The sequence below is a fragment of the Polyodon spathula genome, chromosome 15 (assembly GCF_017654505.1).
Source record: "Polyodon spathula isolate WHYD16114869_AA chromosome 15, ASM1765450v1, whole genome shotgun sequence".
Taxonomy (NCBI): domain Eukaryota; kingdom Metazoa; phylum Chordata; class Actinopteri; order Acipenseriformes; family Polyodontidae; genus Polyodon; species Polyodon spathula.
This window is the reverse complement of record NC_054548.1, coordinates 33,361,132-33,381,153: the sequence shown is the minus strand read 5'-3', so window position 1 is coordinate 33,381,153 and position 20,022 is coordinate 33,361,132. Positions and strand designations below refer to the sequence as shown.

Below are 20,022 nucleotides of genomic sequence, written 5' to 3'. Positions count from 1 at the left end.
TCTAAATGACCTCTTGTGAAAATGTTTTGACTAGAGATATCTTTAAATGAACAAGTTATTTAAAGATATCTTAAAATGATTTAGAGCACAGGTTCCCAAAGTTTTGGAGATGGAGGGCCAGTTTCCGGAGGTTGCATGGGATGCGGGGGCCGCACAAGAAAATGTACAACTCATGAAACTTAAATATGTCCCAAATCAATTTTTATTTCCTATACATTTTTGTATTTAAATTAGGAATGTATATTACTACCACTGCAATACCAGCAGCTTTTATCCTGTGTCTTAGTGCAACAACAGGCTTAAGTTTGAGCACCAATATCATACAGTCACATCTTACATTGTCCTGGTCACAACAATTAAAGAAGATAATACCGAAATAGGTACTCTTCAAACTATACCAATTAAACTCTTTTGTGGGTTATTCTTCAGTAGTGAGGCAGAATGCATCTTGACTTGTACAACTAACCACTTCACTAAGAGCTGAATGTATGTACAGTGAACTCCACTTAATTCAAATCTCTGGGAACCACACAAATAGTTTGAGATGTTCGATAAATTCGAATTAAACAAATTATGTAAACTGCCCCATGGTATGGACAATTAGAGCTATTGCCATAGTAAATGTGCATAGATGAAACACAGACATTACTGTATTTTATCTTGATGTTTTTATTTATTTTTTCTTTCTGAAATCAATGAAATAATCATTTCTATTTAAAGTGCAGCATTAATTATTCATGAATTATCTGCCATTGCATTGGCGCTTTTTATGCAAATACATACGATTGCCACTTAACATCTTACTAGCTATTGTACTGTAGCCTAACTGTAGTCTTTCCCTAATAAAAGATCCAAGTTGAACACCAAAACTACAATACTGTACAAAGAGCATTTTCCCGATGTAGTTGAAGCTGAATACAGTTTTGCTCTTAAAATAATAAAATAAAATACTGAATACTGTATACTGAGCCATAACGTTTCCTGCAGTCGCTCTGATAACATTACAGAAGCTAGCTAACTACTTCAGCTGCATTCAGTAATCTAATGTTATTTGGATGGTACCTTCACGTCTTGATATCACAGTCTTTGAGCATCTTCCCCCGTGGAAAGCGATAGGAGACGTCAAAATAATAATTTAAGAAAAGTATAAGCGCTTTTTTTTCTTAGGAGGTTCCATGTTATTTTCCTTCAGCACGGCAAACCTACTGTGCACATATAATGACTGTAATAACTTAATTAATAAAATTGGCTTGAGAGAGTCCAGATTTGATCCAAAACATGTAAAAAATGTATGTTAGGGAATTTTTATGAAATTTGATTGCTGTGTATTATTAATTTCCCCCAAATTACTTGTGCAATTTTTCACGAAAATTTTCAGAAATGTAAAAATAAAGTAAATGGTAAGGGGGGGGGGGGGGGGGGGGTTGAGGGTGGATTTTGGGGGGCCACACCAAATGTCCTCGTGGGCCACACTTTGGGAACCCCTGATTTAGAGCTATCTCTAAAATACATTTAAAAAATCTAATTTAAAGCTCCATTTAAAGATATCTGGAAATCATCTTAAAATGTTTTGCAATATCTTTAAATATTTGAAGATATCTGGAAATTATATAGAGATATCTAAATTATTCTGAGATCTCTCTAAATGATCATTTTACTTGCCATTGCTTTCACACTATTTGCAAACTTACTGTTTATTTCTTATTTAACCCCTGTCCATTCTTTATCTTTGGTTCAATTAGCTTATATAATGTCCCTGTGCAAAGGTCTGTGAAGTTTAAAGAGCAGTCTCTAGAGCAAGCAATGCAACCACTATATTAGCAACCAAACACTGGTTTCAATTACCCTGATTCATATTAATCTTGGACTACCTAATGTTACCTTAGTTATTCAGGTTCTAAGAAGTTATAACCAGAACACTATGTAGTATATGCAATGGATGGAACCTTCTAGAGCTATTTCATATTTTACCAGACACAAATAAACTAAAAAGAGACTAATACACACTGTTGGATGGCTGATTTCCAAAACCTTGGTCCTTAACAGTGTGAAAATTAGATCCATCAGTGTCTACATCAATTAAATAGGCCCTTATATTTGTCCGTGACACTTTCCCTCTCTGTTCCTCTCTCACTCACCCACTCTGTAAATCATATCATCCTCGATGGGGTTCTCTTTCTTCTTGCCCGTGTTGTACATGCTGGAAGGTCTCCGGACAGCTTTCTGACGGACGTGTCCACCCCCGCTGGGTGATTTCACGCGGCGTTTCACATCATCTGGGGATTGTGGCACATCAGATGCCTTGACAGAACGCAGACGGAAGGGGCTGCCACGCACAGGCTGGTTATAGAGGAGCAGCGAGAGGGAGAATTCGCCATCAGACTTCAGTGTGTAGATTACTTCATAGGTGCCATTCTTGTTGTCCACCACCTCTGCCTCTGTGTAGCTGCCGTCAGGTGCTGTAATCTCAGCACGCAGGATGGCATTGCCCGTCTTCACCAGCTCCCCATCCTTGTCCTTGGTGGTGATTGTGACGGAGGTCTGGTGCCCCACCAGGGTATGCCGGAGACCCTCTCCTGTTGCCACGCTGGTGTGGCCCACTGCACTGGTGGTGATGAGCACGCCCAGGTTCTGAATGGAGCGCCGAAGCCCCTCTGTCTCCACCACACAGTCAAGGTGGTCATTTTCATGCGGTCTTTCAGGGAAGTCCTGTCGTGCCAGGGAGCCCACCCGCTCGCTCATCTGCTTGCGCACCAGCAGAACCTCAGTGGCACTTCCATGGCTCAGGGCTTGCTCTGTGAAGCTGCAGCTGTTTTGGATGTTCTCCTGACCCTGGAGAAGAGATGCTAGCTGGGACTGCAGAACCTGGGGGAGGGGGGGGGGGGGGGGGTGAGAGATAAAATGAGAGGGAAGATGAGAGATTGCAAGAGAGAAAGGAAGAGATGTAAGAGGAAGAAAGGAAAGATTATGAAAATGAAAACTTAATTATTTTCTTATCAGGTAAAGTATGAAAGGGACATGCCTCCAGTTTAAAAATGATCAGATAAATTAATAGAAACTATGATGGTTATCCCATTGTAATTTATTTGTGGTAATATAAGGTAAGGGTTAGGGTTGGGGTTACTTGATTACCTATAATTGGATTTCTTCCAGTCCGAGATGAACTTCATACACAAACCTCCGATCTTGTGCTAAGCCAGGAGAAAGAAACCAAGCTTCTTGGAAGCGGAAGCTCTTGTGCAGTATTGTATCCTGGTACCCCTCCAGGTGATACAGATAAGAGAGAGAAGAGTAACTCTGTCCATTATTTTCTTTTTGTAAAAGACAGAGGGGAAGGAGCAAGGGAAATATAGGGGTGTGGTGTTCATTTTGAACCATAAGAAATCCAATTACAGGTAATAATGTAATTCTTACCAGTTCTGATTAATTCCACATATGAACCCCATACACCAAAGAGATAAAAGTGATGTGTTAGTAGTGTTATTATTGGGAAGCAGTGCATGATATTGAGTGTGCAAAGAAATGTTGTGACCTACAGTAGAGATGTACAGACTGTAGTGTTTTCTGAAAAAGAGAAAAGAGGACCAGGTGGCTGCATTGCAGATTTCTGATAGGGGGACATTTTTTAAGTTCCAAGTTCCAAGAGTTAGATATTCCCCTGTGTGAGTGTGCTTTGATGTTTTTTTTTTCTCTAAAGGTCTGCCTTCAAGGATATAGCAGGTCTTTATGCACTCCATCAGCCATCAGCCCGTGGTATGTTTAGATACGGGCTCCCCAGTGTGTGCTCCCCAAAGGACACAAAACGTTGACCTGTTTCTGTATTTTTGATCCATAATATTTGTTCCTCTGCTTAGCTGTAGGCAGGGGGTAGAAGTCGGTGATGGACTGAGATAGATGAAATTGTGAGAGGACTTTCAGCAGGAAGTTGGGATTTAGCCTGCATAACTGTCTTTAAAGAACTGTGTGTATGGATAGTCCACAACTAGGCCTTGGAGTTCATTAACTATACTTGATGAAACTATGCCCACTAGAAATGCTGTTTTAAGGGTTTGAGAAACAACAGTTCCAGCACAGTTTTGTGACCAGGTTGGAAAGCGCGGGCCGGACTCACCTGGTGCAGCACCTGTCAACCTGCAGCCCTGTCAACTACTCCTGGTCCAGCAGAAAGCAGCGTCAGACAGCTTGTGGATTGCCCGTGGTCCTGGTTCCGAAGAAGGATGGAGAGTGGTAGCTCTGTGTGGACTACTGGCAGCTGAACGAGATTACCCGCAAAGACTCGTGCCCCCCACTGTGATTCGATGGGTCCCTGAACTTGGAGGCTGGCTCTTAGTGGTTCTGCTCACTGGACTTAAAAAGCAGTTACTGGCAAGTAGAGCTTGCTCCTGCAAAGACTGCCTTCTCCACCAGTCGATCACTGTGGCAGTTTACAGTCATGGCTGATGGAAAAAGTACTGAATGTGGTCCTGACAGAACACTGCTTGGATGTACCTGGATAATCTGCTGGTGCACGGGCCAACTTTTGATGATGTTGGATTGGAGCAGGCCTGTCGCAGCAGTGGCCAGACAGAGAGCGGGTGGTGGCTTACTTCAGCCAGTCCCTGAGCAAAGCAGAATGGCGGTACTGTGTGACAGGACGGGAGATGCTTATTGGTGGCAGGGTTGGTACTACCTCTGCAGCCTGCCTTTCATTGTCCGCACTGACCATTCCACATTCTAGTAGCTTCTGACTTTCCTGCAACCAGATGGGCAGGTGGTGCTCTAGATCAAACAACTACAGCCACTTAACTATTAGACAGATCCAGCACCAGGCTGGAGAGGGCCATGCCAACACTGATATTACGTCGCTCCTAGGAGAGGGGCTCAGTCTGCAGCCACTACCAGAAGTTGGAGGTGTGGGAGCAGGAGCTGGTCATGGCAGAGTGGAGAGGGGGTAAAACCGGGAACAGCGCCAATCAATACGGGAGAGCCGGCTGCTGCCCTGAGAGGAGATCGTCCTGTAGTCAGCAGCAACAAAGGAGCTGTGGTCACACTGGAGCAGTCTAGTCATCCGAAACGCTGTCCTGCAGCAGTAGTGGTGAGAGCCGGCAGACCGGGAGGTAAGGTGGCAGATGGTAGCATGGCACTGCAGGTTCGGGGCATTTTGGAGTTGCTCGGCTCTCCAACAAACATTTTACTGTGGGTGCTGCTGCCGGGAAGTAGCGGACTATTGCCACAATGAGTGTATGAGGCGAGAAAGATCCCCTGGCTAGTCGCACACCCCACTATGCAATTCCCAGTCAGGGACCCCATGGAACATGTGGGGGTCGACATCTTGGTTCTCTTTCCTCGCTCTGACAAAGGGAACCGCTTCATACAAAATGGCCTGATGCTGGAAGGGTTATTCTCCCAGTTCCCCAAGAGTTCCACTCGGACCAGGGACACAACTGTGAGTCCCAGGTCTTTGCAGAGATGTGCCACTGCTTGGGGATACACAAGACGCACTGCCAGTATCGCTGACTTGCAGGACCACTGTGCCGGAGTACACCGGTTGCACCCTCATGCTAACGATGATTGGCCAGGGACTCTGGAACCCAGCTGAGATGCTGTTCATGAAATATATTTTATCTAATGCATTTTGATATAACATCTTGTTTTGTATAAAGTAACCCTATACTGTAACCACATCTTCCTACTATTACTACAATGTACAGGACATAATTCCTAAATAATATGGTATTATTACCAAGAATAAAGCACACACGAACATATACATTTGTTTATTTTATGTTATTGGTTTCAGTAGTTCTTATACGGTCTCATTGATTAAATAATATGTTCCACTACCAGCAGTTCTCACACTCTTTTCAGCCTGTATATTTCAATATTATATTTAAGTTTTAGTGGTTTCTCCTGCTTTGCTGTCAGCTGTGCAATGGCAACATACACATGGGCACGGAACTATGCACAAAAAACATACATGCACTGCCGTGTTTGTTGAAAATACACCAATTTTTTAAACAAATCCATGTCAATGCATTCTATGCGCGTTATACTATGAAAATTATTGTATTAGGAATTTTAGCAACAGAAATAGATAGCACTGCAAATAAACTTAAAAGCAAAATAATGCTTTGTAAAAAGCCAGCAGAAAATTAACAAATACTGTTCAGACAAAGCAGAAAGCTGGGTTGCCCACCTTCTGTTTGGCGCTGCAGATATTCTCAAGGTCGCTGATAAGGGCGCTCTTGCGCAGGTGCAGTGCTCGCTCCAGATCCTCGAAGGTGCTGCTGATCTCGCTTACCGCTTCGTTCTTGCGATCTGTCAGCTGCTTTGAGATCTCATTCACCAGCTCGATGGCGGCTGTCAGTTGGGGTAGCCTGGGGAGCAGTGGGTATGTAACTAATTCCTAATAGCACAGCTCCATGTTGTAGTTGCTATCCTCTTATATAACTGAACATGACCTGCATGTACTGTATGTATCACATGACTGAAGAGCCCAAAGAACACAGAACACTGCTATGCACCACTCTATATTATAATGATGGTTCAATTACTAGGCTTCAATGAATCAACTTCATAATTTCAATGATTCAAATGGCAACAAACAGAGGCTTTTTAAAATATTTTTGAAACCGACAAAAAAAAAAAAAAGGAATGGACATAGAACTTAATGTAATGGTGAGAAATCTCAAATGGGAACTAACATTTGTATTATTTGAAGCAAAGAAAAAAGTACAGCTAACATTTGTCCCCTGCAAGGCTGTAGTTTACTGTAAATAAACCTGTACACATTCCTTCATCGTCAGAGAAAGCATGTCTCCTTTCACCTCCTGCATGGAAGATAAACTGTAGCAGCTCACCTGTTGCGTATGGCATCAAGCTGGTTCTTCAGTGCTGTCTTGTGCTGCTCCAGCACGTCTCGCAGTGGCACAGTCACATGCTCCAGGTGCTCCCCCTCTGTGCATTCCAAACACATTGCTGTTTCACAGGACTCGCAGTAAAACTCCATCACCTGCAGGGGGAGACACAGCACACACATTGCACGTTCCCCAGCAAATACAACAGCATGTATGTTCAGAACAAGCAAAGTAAATTGTATGTATAAAACAGACCACTGTAATGTATTGGACCACTGTAATGTATTTCTTGTAAAGCAAAACATATTATATTGTTCAAAATACCCACATAGATTCTTTCTTTCCGTGTTGTAAAAAGGAAATTACAGTAGTACTGTAATATACTACTACAATATGACTCCAATTACAGTAGTATTCTGTTAAAGCCGCCTAATTTTACTAAACTAGGAGCAAAAATACAAGTTCTGGTAATGCAACTGAAGGTATTATTCAAACACTTTAAGCAAAATGTAAGATAAAAATGTTCTTATCATTACTTCTCAATTATGGTGAGTGTATACCATTTATTTATATTAGAAATAATCAAATGTCTCCATGATAAATTCCATTTTATATATGTATTATATCAAAAGCACTAGGTACCTACTGTAGCTCCAGTGGTAGAGACCCCACCCTCATCTAAAGTATCTAGCCCAGGAGTATGAAATCCCCCTCACTTTCCCTTGTGCTTAACCCCCCCTCCCTCTCCCACCCCCAGGGTACCTTGCCCTCGTGGTTGGGGCAGCACAGTGGTTTGCCCGCGGCAGCTGCGCTCACAGACTCCAGGACGCTGCAGGCCTCAGGCTGAGCACACTCTGGGTCACGCTGCAACACCTCCATTAGGTTTGTGATGAAGAAGTTGTTCTGCAAGGCAGCCACGCCCTTCTCAGGCAGGATGGAGGTCTGTCGGCACACTGGGCAGGACAGTGTCAAAGACTGAGAGGGGATGTAGTTCTGCAAACACCTGGGGAGTGTTGGGTGAAAGGTAACAGGAGTTTAAACAAAAATAGTTTTTTTTTTTTTTTTTTGGGGGGGGGGGGGGGGGGGTCAGATAAAAAAAAAATTACAACACCACATTCCAATCCATACCAAATTTAACACAGTATTTTGTTCAAATTTCACTGGGTTTTGCTTACAAAAAAAAATAGATCAAAAATCATCCAACTGACTTCATGATTATCAATGTGTTTGTTGACTGTGCTAGTCTCACTAGCAGATCTGTTAAATTGGGTTAGGTGACATAACAGGGAGTCCAAGTGACTATTGCCGGCGCCGGCTAGTATAGTGATTGCCGGTAACACCGCTACGACATCACTGCGAGGGCCATTACCGTGTCTGCCATTACAGTGACTGCCCATAACACTGCTACGACATCACCGTCTCGGCCATTACACTTCCATTACAGCAACTGCCCAAACCAGCGCTACGACATCATCGCGCCGAACTACAATTTAATTCCCAGAGGACTCTATTAAGTTCACAGAATCGTCACTTACAAGGAACTCGGACATACGACGCAGTCAGAGCGGGGTTCACCACAGAGTCAACTCACCAGCCTCGTAAAAGGACGCAGCTGTTATGTATTGGAATCGGAGAAGTATTCATGGTCAACAGCGGACAGGACAGCTAGTGGCTGCATTCACGTTACTCCTAAAAATCCTGCGTTGCAGTAGCTACGACAGCTTTGGCAGGTTTCCCAGCACAGTCGACTGAGCAAACATGGAGGCCAACTTGATTTTCTGACTATAGTTTTTTGGGTTTTTTCACTTGTTACAAAATGATATTCAGCGTGTTTATATATAAACAGCCACTAGCTGTCCTGACCGCTGTTTACCATGAATAGTCCGATTCCAATACATGACAGCTGCGTCCTTTTACGAGGTTGGTGAGTTGATATAAATATATGATCACTCCTCCACAGGACATCCGGGATTGTGGACCGATACAGTGTGATTTTTTATGTATATTTTGTACAGATTTGTTTTTAAAATAAAGAGTTTAACTTTATATTGTTGTCCTTGCTAATCAGCCCTGTCGTATCCCTACTGAACCCACCGTTTTCTTTCTAGCATGACGCTTTTATCATGAGTGAGTTCACTTTTGTTTGAAATTAAAATGTTGTAGTCAGATAATTCTTCTTAATGTACTTGCTGGGCATGTAGTAGTTGCTATTATTATTATTATTATTATTATTATTATTATTATTATTATTATTATTATTATTTTATAGTACTACTGCTAATCAGGGTCTGTAAACTATTTCTAATAACAGGGTCTATTAAAAGACCCATTACATATACATCAGAGATATTTACATCCGCTAATATTTTTGAATTGTTAAAGGCGCAGGCTTGATCCAATTTTTCCAGTGACAACGTGAGATTTGCAGCCCTTCTCCATTCCCCTGTATCTGAGTTCCGAGCAAAAGCTTTTATTATTATTATTATTATTATTATTATTATTATTATTATTATTATTATTATTATTATTATTATTTAATTGTGCATTCATGTCTTTATTTGAGTGAGTCTTCCACCCTCAAGGGCTCAGCGTATATTGCAATTGGCCAATATCCACAGTTGTTTGTCAAAGGTATCCCAATATATGCTTGTGTTGCACACTTTAAATGGTGATTTCTTGTTTCTTTGAAAATATACTTATTCAAGTCTACAAGAGCACAACACAAACAAAACTGTAAGTAACGAACAAGCTGAACTGACCGTTTTTTTGTTTTTGAACTTTTTTTGTTATATTAGAGAACAGAATAGGGGGGATTTTAGGAATGTACCATCTACATATATTTACCGTAAATAAATAGGGGTGTTTATAGGAATGTACTATATACATGTATTAAACTTTAATTGTAGTTTGTTACACTTCCCAAATTAGGCTTGTAAACTTTGGACGACCACTATATACGCAGACACACGGTATAAATCTATTCTCTAGCAGTTTGCAGGATTACATTTTTAGGTGCCCTGCCCAACGTGCAAACGAACGTTTATACATATCATGGCAGCGGCGGACAAAATAAACACACCACAGTAAGTTTTGGGGCCAAAATAGCAGTAAAAACAACCACTGTTTATTCCTTCCTTGAGAAATTGATGCTCTGAGAAATGGGACGGAGGGCAGGTAGTAGAACCTGGAATGCAACTGCTTTGTAATTGCGCAATACGAGTCTTACTGACATTGCCAGGTCATAGTAAAACCTGCATAATAAGGGGTGGGGGGAGTTCCTGGTAAGTGACCCGTTTGTGAACTTCGCAGAGTCTTCTGGGATTGAATTGTAGTTCGGTGTGATGTTGTCGTAGCGCTGTTATGGGCAGGCACCGTAATGGTCTCCGCTGTAATGTCCGTCGCGGTGATGGCGTAGCGCTGTTATGACCTGGCACTGTAATGGCCGGCGCGGTAATGGCCCCGGCGGTGATGTCGTAATACGGTTAAATGGGAGCTAGGGATGGGTCGGTATACCAGTTTTTGGCTTTACCGCGGTTTAGGTACATTACGGTATTAATACCATTCATTTTATTCCAAACCACAATTATCGTAATTCGGTTATACACCGGTTAACACATTTTTCAACTGCAAACACGCTTCATCTAAATCAAGCGATGTTACTTTCAACCTTAGCAAAGTGTCTGAGGAAGATCCTTTTGTGAACTGATACTATATTTTTATAATGGTTTTAAAGGAAACTCAACGACACAAAATACACGTTTGAATTGCTGCTTCCTGTTGCCCAGAGCTTGATGCGCGCCTGCTGCTCTTGGCTGCTGCCTTTCTGACGTCACAGAGCTTTTATAGAAACGCCTTCTCCAAACCTTGCCGCGATGTAAAAATTGATACATAAATGGTCATAGATTTCGTACATTATGTTTGTTTAAATAATTTATTTATTTATTTAATATAGCGTTGACAAGACTATTCACGGCTTCATTGTATAATGATAAAATGTAGTTCGCCTCCGCTAATAAGGTGGCAGCAGTAGTTTTAGTGGTTATTTGCATAGCAGATCACTCGTGATCTTTGCATTGTCCCTTTGGTTCACAGCCGCAGCCAGCCTCCCGCAGTAACATTTCAAAGCTGCGCTGGGCTAAGCAGAATCTGCAGATTTCTGTGGGTGTTGAGTGACGTCTACAGCGCATCTCCGAGATTCTGTGCAGCGCTGTGCAGACCTGCGGAAATCTGCGCTATAGGAACACGACCCATGTCTCAAATACAACTAGCACAGACCCGCGACTGCAGGAGGATAGCCTACAACGTAGTTTTGTTTAAACAAGTTGTAACAATATTCCAGTTTACATAGGTAAGTGAATACATCTTTTTTGTTTGTTTGTTTTTCAAACTCCACGTGTAATAACACCGTGTACCAATTATTATTATTATTATTTTATTTTTTTTTGGTTCCTGGGTAGTAAGTGTTATTTCCTAATTGCTTATGCCTCAAAAGTATAGAAAATGGCTATTATTCCCCACAAACTTTGCTTTTGTGACCAGGACAGTGATATTTTGAAATTTACCTATTTTCCAGAACATTCCAGATAGTTTCAGTGCTGAGTAAACTTGGAGTAACTTCTAGAACTTTCCAATAATATAAATAGTAGTATAAATACAGGGGCCTTAAGCCCACCAGTTCAGTTTAGTTCTTTGTTCAGTCTTGAACAAAGAAGACTACGTGGCGACCTAATTCAAGCATTCAAAATTCTAAAAGGTATTGACAGTGTCGACCCAAGGGATTTTTTCAGCCTGAAAAAAGAAACAAGGACCAGGGGTCACAAATGGAGTTTAGAAAAAGGGGCATTCAGAACAGAAAATAGGAGACACTTTTTTACACAGAGAATTGTGAGGGTCTGGAATCAACTCCCCAGTAATGTTGTTGAAGCTGACACCCTGGGATCCTTCAAGAAGCTGCTTGATGAGATTTTGGGATCAATAAGCTACTAACAACCAAACGAGCAAGATGGGCCGAATGGCCTCCTCTCGTTTGTAAACTTTCTTATGTTCTTATGTTCTTATATCTGCATTTTTCTGAGATGGCATCAAGAGGCTGCAATGGTGGCATTCCTGATGGGTCTCCAAGGCGGTTTTACCAAGTTTCCCTGCTATCTTTGCCTTTGGACAGCAGGGACACCAAGGCGCACTACCACAAGCGGGACTGGCCACAGCGGACCGAGTTTTCTGTGGGGAGGAACAACATCAAGTGGGAGCCACTGGTGGACCCCTGGAAGGTGCTGATGCCACCACCGCACATCAAATTGGGCCTTATGAAACAATTTGTCAGAGCTCTAGATAAGGAGTCTGCAGCCTTCAAGTACCTTCAAGACTTCTTCCCTAAGCTGTGTCAAAGCCGGTGTCTTCGTCGGACCACAGATAAAGAACATCCTGGAGTGCAATGAATTCCCCAAGAAGCTCACTAGTAAGGAGAAAGCGGCTTAGAACAGCTTTGTCGCAGTGGTTCGGGGCTTCCTGGGCAATCACAAGGCCGAAAACTATGTGGAGCTGGTTGAGACTGTGGTGAAGAACTACGGCACAATGGGCTGTAGGATGTCCCTCAAAGTCCATATCCTTCATGCTCATCTTGATAAATTCAAGGAGAACACGGGAGCGTACTCGGAGGAGCAAGTCGAGCGCTTCCACCAGGATATACTGGACTTTGAACGCCGCTACCAAGGACAGTATAACGAGAACATGATGGGAGACTACATTTGGGGGCTGATTCGTGAAAGTGATTTACAGTATAATCGTAAATCCCGAAAAACTACTCACTTCTAAATCTTTTGTAGTCATTTTTGTATTACTTTAGTATAAATACATGTTAATTTGGATTCATGTGTTGTTTTTTTCTGACCATGTGAACGAAAAGACACAAATTCGCCCGTTTTCTCATTGGAAATAGGTAAATTTCAAAATATCACTGTCCTGGTCACAAAAGCAGAGTTTGTGGGGAATAATAGCCGTTTTCTATACTTTTGAGGCATAAGCAATTAGGAAATAACACTTACTACCCAGGAACAAAAATTGTGTTACATAGTGTAATCATTGGAAGCGTACTTGTGCAATGTCGTAAATGTAAATCCAATAACACGTTTTAGTATTAAAATACTTTTTTTTTTGCTATACATATTTTATTTATCCGGTTGAAAAAATAAACGACTCATCTCTGCTCTTAAATAATAACCAGTGGTACATGTTTGTTTTTTTTTTTTTTTTTTTTTTTTTTTTTTTTTTTTACCAAAAAAGATCATTTCCCCATTCTAATTCTATTTATTTATTTATTTTTATACCTTAATGTTTTAACAAACTATAGCCCCACCTAATTTTGAGCAAATAAGACCCTGTTCACACCTGTGGTTTAGGCCGGCCCAGGGCCGTCTTATCTCGTGTGAACGCTCAAAAAATGAAAAGATGGCGCTGGGCCGGCGGTTTTGTGGGTTTTAAGAGGTAGCAGCTGGAACGATGCAGAAATTAACCCTTAGCGGTCCATTTATTCAGCGCTTGTCAGGTATGTCGGGTCCAGTCTATTTTCACACGCGCTGTTAATTTTACACTCACTGTTTAAATTTTTTTTTCAGAGTAAAACAGGTATTGAATCGCAAAAGGACAGTGCTTTATCTCCATCCAAGCCCCACCCCTTTTTTGCTGTATTTTTCATTTACCTCTTTATAGACGTAGATACTGATAAATCCTCTTCTGATCACTCGTTTTTATCACCAAACTCCTCAATAATGCGATCCAATCATTATTTTATTACAGTAACATATCAAAAAGCTCTGCAAATATCCATGATATTCTTTGAGCGCTGGATGCAGAAGCAGCTATCTCCTTTATGTCCGTGTTATCTCTGGGGTGCAAGGGGCTATCAGATACGCTGTTTTGAGTGGAGTTCAGAGAAAAACCTGCAAGTTTTTTCTGAGAACTCTCAGAAATATTGAGCAGCAGGCCAGAGATAAACATACCATGGACCTTGGATTTTATGGAACCTACGGCGATCTCCAGCCCGTTTAATAGCAATGGGGAATGCACTGAATACACAGACACTTTTGACGATAATGTGTCAAACCTGCTCTATATATACATACACGCACACTTCAGAGTGTAGTTAAGATTGTAAATCTCAATATTGATAAATAATGCATACAACGTTGTATATTCAGTCACCATTAATATAATAGTCTATTGTGACTAATGTAATGTACATGTGCTTGTTTGCTGCATTTACGCAATATCAACACACGCCTTTATCATATCTTATGCAATAATTACAGTACCAACGGTATTGCAAAAAATATGATTGCAATATTTACGTTTGCAAATTTCCCAGCTCAATCTCTTATGTTGACTTCCGGGAATGCGGTGTTTACGTCACTGTTTACATTCCTGACAAGCACTTCGCCGCAATTTATGCTTCTTTTTCAGCCGTGTATGTGAACGCTTAGGCACCCTAAAACCTCAATTGTGAGCGGAAATTCTGAGGCGGCCCAGAGACGACCCAAGGCCAACTCAGTAAGTGTGAATGGGGTCTGATAGATCTTAGTACTGTTGTAGTATAACATTGAGAGTGTAAACTTTAGGTTGTTTTTTTTGTTTTTTTATATTGATTGTCTTTATAAAAAAGAAACATACCAAGTTATTTGGCATAGTAAAATACTAAATACCAAATGTTGAAATCATTCCATGAAAGGAAGTCTGTTTTTTTGGTTTTATTTTTGTGAATTTAAGTGATTTACACTAGTCTTTCTTCTTTGAGCCTTTATTTGATAACTTGCATGAGGTACTGTACACCACGATATTATACTTACCACTGTATTTTTTTTTAACAGTTATCATACCATGCAAATTTTATACCATCCCATCCCTAATGGGGGCAGTATTTATTTTTTTCACAATGCACCATCATTTTTAGATTTTCACTGTCCTTCAGACAGAAAGATAATTGCCTGAGCCAATGACAATGCCCATTTGCACTATTAGACCAATCAGTGACAGTCACAGGTTGGCTTCTGATAGACACCAGGCCTGTATTACAAGTAGCCTGCCACCCTGCAAAGTGCTGTTAATTAAACCAGTTCGTTTTAGTAAAAGGGGGGCATTTGACAGTAATGCAGACTTCCACAGTACCAAGGAAACATTTGATTTCTTGAAAATTCTAATTATTTCTTTAATTGATATTTGACAATATGCCCTTTATAGAAAATACTGTAAGCATGACATGCTTGTCTATACAGTAGCTTTTGGATTTAACACTGGTTGTATGGGAACTTTGACCTGAGATAAGCAGTCTTCCGAGAAACACATTTTGTCAGCTTGACCTCTTATAACAGACCCTTCAACATAAAAATCATATCTTATTTATTGAGGTAATTTTCAAATCAAATCGATTTTCCCATAGAAATAATATTAAAGCCAGATGCCCTAGTCCTGTTGGAAGTACAGTACCTAATGTACATAAGCATTAAATGATAACCACTCTTCTATAAAAGGCATATTGTCATATACCAATTGTTATAAAAATGAAAGAGCTTTCCAGAAATGTCTTTTTGCAAACCAGCAGTGGGCCAAATAATAACCTTCCTCATCCTCATCATCGTTTACTGTTACTGTATAAGGAACCCTGGCTTTAAGGTCCATGAAAAGCGCTTTAGAAAGTGCCAATGCATTGTATTGTCATCTATGCAACATGCACTGGAGCAAAATCTTAGTACATTTGGCCAATATGCTTAGAAAGGACAGTCAGTATCTGATGAACATCCAGGCCAACCAATAATTTACTTTAGAAAACCTGTTAGACTAGAGCAGAGTTTGTGTGATGTGAGGTCTCTTTTCACATCACACAAGTTGAAAAAGCTGCAGGCTACATAAGCTGCCTTCTTATACCTCAATAATGCCACCCACCCCCAGCCTGTGTTTCTATAGGGTGATATACAGCACAAGGTTGTAAAGAGGGTTCTTCTTCATGAAAAGCTGTACAAGACTCACTTTTCACAGAAGGTGTGCAGGCAGGGCAATACTTTTGGGTTGTGGTAGTGGTCTAGACAAATACTGCACACTAGGAACTGCTTGTCAATCTGCCGGACCACAGGGCTGCTGCAGGACTCTCGCTTTGCCATGGTGAGCAACATTCAACAAGGGCGCCACACTCACTGGCACCAATTAACCTGAAGAGGGGCAGAAAAATAAAGCTTGCTTTAGTTTACAGCAAATTATGTCCTTGCATTGGAAATACATTCAGACACCATGTTGGATTTCCACTATCATTATTCAAAGACTGAACATATCTTTAACAGTACTGTTAATCAGTGGTGACTGAAGGACAAAAAAAATGGGTAGGAAAAAAAAAGGCAGAGGGCTTGGGGCTCCCATTAAGCCCCCAGAACAGTAGAATCGTATTATTATTATTATTATTATTATTATTATTATTATTTTGGCAGACGCCTTTATCTAAGATGACTTACAGGCGTTACAGGGCAGTACTATACAGGGTTACAATGCAAGATTAATATTTAAATACAATATCGTTCAGCAAGGGTGTCACACTCACTCCTAGTTCAAGTAAGTGCAAATAATATTACATAAATGGAATATGAACTAGGATGCAACAAGTTAGGATTACAGCAAGTTATATCTTCAATGAAATGTTAGCAGTGCAACAGTGCAAGGATAGTGCATCAGCTGATGATCCAGTCACGTGGTGCTTAGGTCAGGCAAGTCCATTGTGTAGTAGGAGGGGTAGATCAAGAGCTCTGCAAGTGCAATCTAAACAGGCTTTACCGCAATTCAGCTGTTAAACGCATTTTCTCCACTAGCCAACAGAGAAAAGAAAACAGTAGCCCATTATAGTTTATTCTAACAAACTTAAATGTTACACACTGACGGCATGTTTAAAAATGCACTGTATAAAACACTGATATAGCATTTAGATTTCAACATGTCACTAACATACTTTGCATACATTTTATAAACAAAGTTATTATGGCAGGAGAAAGGGCATACGGGAGCGCTGTGTCTTCTGGGAATAGTAGTTTATCTGCTACACACTGAAAAGTGATTCCAATAAGCAGAAATGCAGAAGACAACTACAACTACCATAATCCACGCATGTCAACAATGCTTCGAATTTAACTTTGGTTTAATGGGACTAAACAGTCAAGGGATTTTCCACCCCATCGAGCAGCGACGTAGTTTCTTTTTTGTCTACCGACCAAGATGTTTTTTTTTTTTTTTTTTTTGATTATTATTATTTCCTACCGTTACAAGGAATTTCTCCTTTTTCTGGTTAAATGTCCTTTAACTTTACTCATAATACTGCATACTCAAGACGTGCTTCATCAGGGGGCAGGACGATTTGAGTTGCTCCTCCAATTAAAACCAGGGATCAGACTACGTCATCTGCCATTGCTAGTACTGTACTGTGTGTGGTTATAGCAGATAGGAGTTTGTAACGGAGGCGTCTCTTTAATGAAAAAAACTGTGGACCCCTCCAATTAAAACCCGTACTCAGATAACGTAACTTATAGCTATAGTTAATAGCAGATAGGAGTTTATAATGGAGCCTTGTTGTTACTATAGGAATGTTGAATCGAGGGTTTATGTTAAAATATCATTTTTTCTTGCATTTTAGACAATATTTTTGTTTTATTGAAGAATATTGTATTATAATGCTCACACTCTCTCTCTCTCTCTCTCTCTCTCTCTCTCTCTCTCTCTCTCTCTCTCTCTCTCTCTCTCTCTCTCTCTCTCTCTCTCTCTCTCTTTAGGGCAGCTAGCTCTTTATTTGTTCTTAGTTACAAAACCACAGCCAAAAATGAGTGGCATTTCACTTATTTCCTTTAATGTATTTGGGGATGAAAATCCACATAACTGGTACAACAACAACTTTCTGAGTGAAGTCAGCAGTCCATCTGAAAAAAAATAATAACAAATAAAATAAGTGCACCAGCAAGAACAGACACAACAGTTGATGAAGAGCAGCTAAATGAAATAGAAGAAAACAAAGATTGAAAAAAAAAAAAAAAAAAAAAAAAAAAAAACTACCGCATGGGCTGGTTAATGTACTTAAAGAAAAACATATGGATATTCATTTTATGAATATAGGTGTAAATAATAAGGGAATTTTATGCCAGTGCAAGAAGTTAAACTAAGTAAGGACCAGTATTCAGTCTCCAGTTTTATAACGCTGAACTGGACTAAACACATATTTTAACAGTAGACATTTTAACATCTCCGCTGACAGCGAGTTTAAAACCAGCAGTAATGTATTCATGTCAGTCAGGAAAACTTAGAAAAGCAGGTAACTACAAGGCAGAACATGACCCCCCGAATTACCGGTGAGACGCTGATTTTGGTACCCCATGGAATTCTGTATCCCTTGTGATTTCACTCCTGCGCTGATGCGTTTTTTCTTTTTTCAAAAGACGGATGAATTAGAATGTCAAATATATCTGTGTATAGTGGTGTAGCCACGAGTGGGCCATGGCCCATGGCCCACCCAGTTTGCACACAAGCCCACCCAAATCCACGTCTATGTGAATGCCAAGTAAGTACATTTATTTTCTGTCTACTTAAAACATTTTAAATGGCTTACGTGGGAGAGGTGTGTTATTTTTGTAAAAGATTACTTATTCAAGGTGATAAGTATCAAAAACGTGTAAACATGGCAACAAATTGTGGCTTTTCTGTTACAGGAACAATGTATGCCCTTGTGCACTGGGTTAATTCAGATGAGGTATCGGTTGTACCTGCTCCAGCCGTGTCAAACTCACTGATGTTAAAAGATCCTGATCTTTTGGGGAAAGTTAAGTGGGTTCAGGATCATAGGAAATAACCCACACAAGGCTCGAAGTCATATGATGGAAAGGTTTTGGCGACAGACTGTTCGTTTATCTTTATTAATATTTTCTATAATGCATACTGTTATCATTAAAATATGTTGTTTAAAGAGAATCTACAAAAAAAAAATAGCAGACAATATGTAAACTGTAGTTTATAGAGTTGAACTGTTTATGTATCACACGATAACAGCAGTATCGATGTTTTTATGCAGATAAAAAAAAGCACTGAAAAAAAAGACCTGGACTTTTCTTTTCACAGTGCACTTAAACGCGAGGCATCCTCTAAAGGACAGGGACAAAGAGAAAAAAGAAAAGGAATTGTGCTTGCTTCAGAGGAAGAAGAAGTAATAGACAGGGAACAGGGACGAGAGGCTCCAAAAAAAAAAAAAGGTAACTGACTGATTCGGGTATAACCTGCTTAATTTGCACACTATGTTATTAGAGAACATTGTGTTTGCACTGCCTATTTTTGAGAAAGGGTTTATATTTGTACTGTGACTGTGATTTCAACCAGTAATTTTGAGAGAGAGAGAGATTTCAAATAAAATCCATTAAAATTCAATAAAGGTAAAACACAACAAATTAAGATTCCTACTGCCTCAGCAGAATTCAAAAATCATAAACTACATCATGTTCTCCTTAAAATCAGATTTTAAATAAAATAAAAGGATAATAAAAAATCGATAAACAGTGTTTTCTTTCTGTTAAAAACAAATTAAAGCCAAAATAAAAACACAGTAAAACAATGAAAATACAATTTTAAATTAGAAGAAAAACTGGAGCTCCCCCTCCTCACTCACAGCACACAAGGTGTCTCCCACACACCACCTCTCCTGGTAGTCCTCCAGGTTACTGACCAGTTTAAAATACTCAAACGCTACTCTGACCTGGCTGACCATGAGCACCCTGAACTGAACCACTAAACTGGGCAGTCCAGAACCAGAGAGTTGATTTTTCCTTGTCTTTTAAAATAGCCAATTTTGCCTGTCCAATTAAAAAATTAATAAGGAACACACCTGTTTTTCATTTTAAAACTGTACAGAACCCCAAAAGTAAAAAGCTTACTAAAATCAACCCCTAAATTATTCAGGATTCCCTGCAGTAAATTAAAAAGTGGCCGCAGCCTCTCACACTCACTGTAGGCATGAAAGAGAGTTTCCTCTGCTGAGCAAAAAGCGCACTGCTCACTGATGCTGGGGTCCACTCTATGGAGAAACCTGCCTGTAGACACAATGCAATGTAGAATCTTCCACTGCAGGTCCCCCACTCTCTTGGCGAGGGGCGGCTTGCACAGCACCCTCCACACCGGCCTGTGC

General features: G+C 40.4%; 1 protein-coding gene across 6 annotated transcripts in view; it reads right to left on the bottom strand.

The window, feature by feature from the left end:
- LOC121327863 (tripartite motif-containing protein 3-like) overlaps positions 1-20,022 on the bottom strand; it is a 91,353-nt gene that overhangs the window by 11,142 nt on the left and 60,189 nt on the right. For 3 of the 6 annotated variants that reach the window (XM_041272144.1, XM_041272143.1, XM_041272146.1), the window contains exons 2-6: positions 15,855-16,033; positions 7,599-7,839; positions 6,840-6,991; positions 6,176-6,356; positions 2,139-2,865 (exon numbers count right to left, since the gene is read on the bottom strand). In XM_041272144.1, the coding sequence (XP_041128078.1) occupies positions 2,139-2,865; positions 6,176-6,356; positions 6,840-6,991; positions 7,599-7,839; positions 15,855-15,997 (1,444 nt within the window). In that variant the 5' untranslated portion in view covers positions 15,998-16,033. Of the gene's footprint in view, positions 1-2,138; positions 2,866-6,175; positions 6,357-6,839; positions 6,992-7,598; positions 7,840-8,371; positions 8,906-15,854; positions 16,034-17,123; positions 17,460-20,022 lie in introns of those variants that run through there. The other 3 variants (XM_041272145.1, XM_041272147.1, XM_041272148.1) reach the window with 3 other exon arrangements.